Source organism: Pteropus vampyrus, unplaced genomic scaffold (genome assembly GCF_000151845.1).
Source record: "Pteropus vampyrus isolate Shadow unplaced genomic scaffold, Pvam_2.0 Scaffold72, whole genome shotgun sequence".
In the NCBI taxonomy this organism is placed as follows: Eukaryota; Metazoa; Chordata; class Mammalia; order Chiroptera; family Pteropodidae; genus Pteropus; species Pteropus vampyrus.
In genome coordinates, this window is record NW_011888853.1 from 359,532 (window position 1) to 360,789 (window position 1,258).

At 60.4% G+C, this 1,258-nt stretch overlaps 2 protein-coding genes across 3 annotated transcripts in view; one reads left to right on the forward strand and one right to left on the reverse strand.

Annotated features, from left to right (window-relative positions):
• SLC39A11 (solute carrier family 39 member 11) overlaps positions 1-1,209 on the reverse strand; it is a 229,639-nt gene extending 228,430 nt beyond the window's left edge. Inside the window, exon 1 of the mRNA XM_023531640.1 lies at positions 744-1,209. The gene's annotated coding sequence lies outside the window, so the exon portion shown is untranslated. The remainder of the gene's footprint in view (positions 1-743) is intronic.
• The window catches only part of COG1 (component of oligomeric golgi complex 1), a 14,268-nt gene that overhangs the window by 182 nt on the left and 12,828 nt on the right, over positions 1-1,258 (forward strand). The window contains exon 2 of one of the 2 annotated variants that reach the window (XM_011361871.2): positions 419-660. In XM_011361871.2, the coding sequence (XP_011360173.1) occupies positions 419-660 (242 nt within the window). Of the gene's footprint in view, positions 1-290; positions 661-1,258 lie in introns of those variants that run through there. The other variant, XM_011361870.2, reaches the window with a different exon arrangement.

The following is a 1,258-nucleotide window of genomic DNA, read 5'->3' on the forward strand; positions in this document are numbered from 1 at the left end:
CACTGTCCCGGGTTGCGATGGGTTGAGTAAGAGCCACGAGCATCCCCAGGAAGCGTTACAAGCAGGCGGGGCGGGCGCTCAACTAACTCGGACCAGGAAAGGCTCCACCTGCGCTGGAAGAGCTTCGCCCTGGGAGGCTGGGTCCGCAGACACACTGGACGCCTTAGCAAATTTAACCCACGTGGTCTCCCTTTAAAAAAAAAAAAAATGCCGCGCAAGGCCTGCACCGCCCACCGGAACAAGCCTGGCTTCCAGCGGGGCGGAAACAGTTCCGCCCCTAACCAAGATGGCGGGGGGGCGGACCGCCGGGCGGAAGTGGCCTGTTGGGCTGCTGACGGGTCCACCATGGCGGCCGGAGCCACCTCCGCCGCGCTGAAGCGGCTGGATCTGCGCGACCCCGCGGCACTTTTCGAGACACATGGAACGGAGGAGATCCGAGGGCTGGAGCGCCAGGTTCGGGCTGAGATTGAGCACAAGAAAGAGGAGCTGCGGCAGATGGTGGGCGAGCGGTACCGCGACCTGATCGAGGCGGCCGACACTATTGGCCAGATGCGCTGCTGCGCCGAGGGGCTGGTGGACGCCGTGAAGGCCACCGACCAGTACTGTGCCCGTCTCCGTCAGGCTGGCTCGGCCGCAGCCCGGGCGTCGAAGGATCCGCAGGTCAGTCCCGAACCCCAGATCCCCGCCCCCCAACCCTGCCACTCGGGCGGGTCGGCCCCGCCTCACGCCCGCGGGATCCCCACCTGCGCTTGGGAAGAGCCTGCCGCCGCTTTCTGAGTTTCTCTGCACCGGGAAGACAGCCGGCAGCGCTTTCACTGGATGCTGATCCATCCTCTAAGAGGTCCGGCCGTTTCCTCAGGAGCCTTCCCTGACTTCCGGGACTCGATCCCCCTCACTTCGGCCGTGGGTTCACTGGTCCCTTCCGTCCAACGTTAGCTTAAAACGCCAGGGGTCTCCCTCGCCAGACGGTTCAGCTCATTCCCATGTCACATTTCCTTACGTTATTCTTAGAACAGACTTCTTTATGTTGACACCTTCCCCGAAGTCATTCATTTCCACTCCCTCCCCACTCAGGAATAACTTCTGGCGACCCCAAATAGCTGTTTTACCCGTCGTTGGAGGCTAGTACCAGCCAGCAAGCCATAATCTTTTAAGAGCAGAACCTTTTCGTTTTAGAGAAACTAAGGTTATTCTTCTAATCAGGTTATCCTAAGCGTTCTTCCGCCCAAATGCTAATGATTAGACCTGGTGTGGAAGC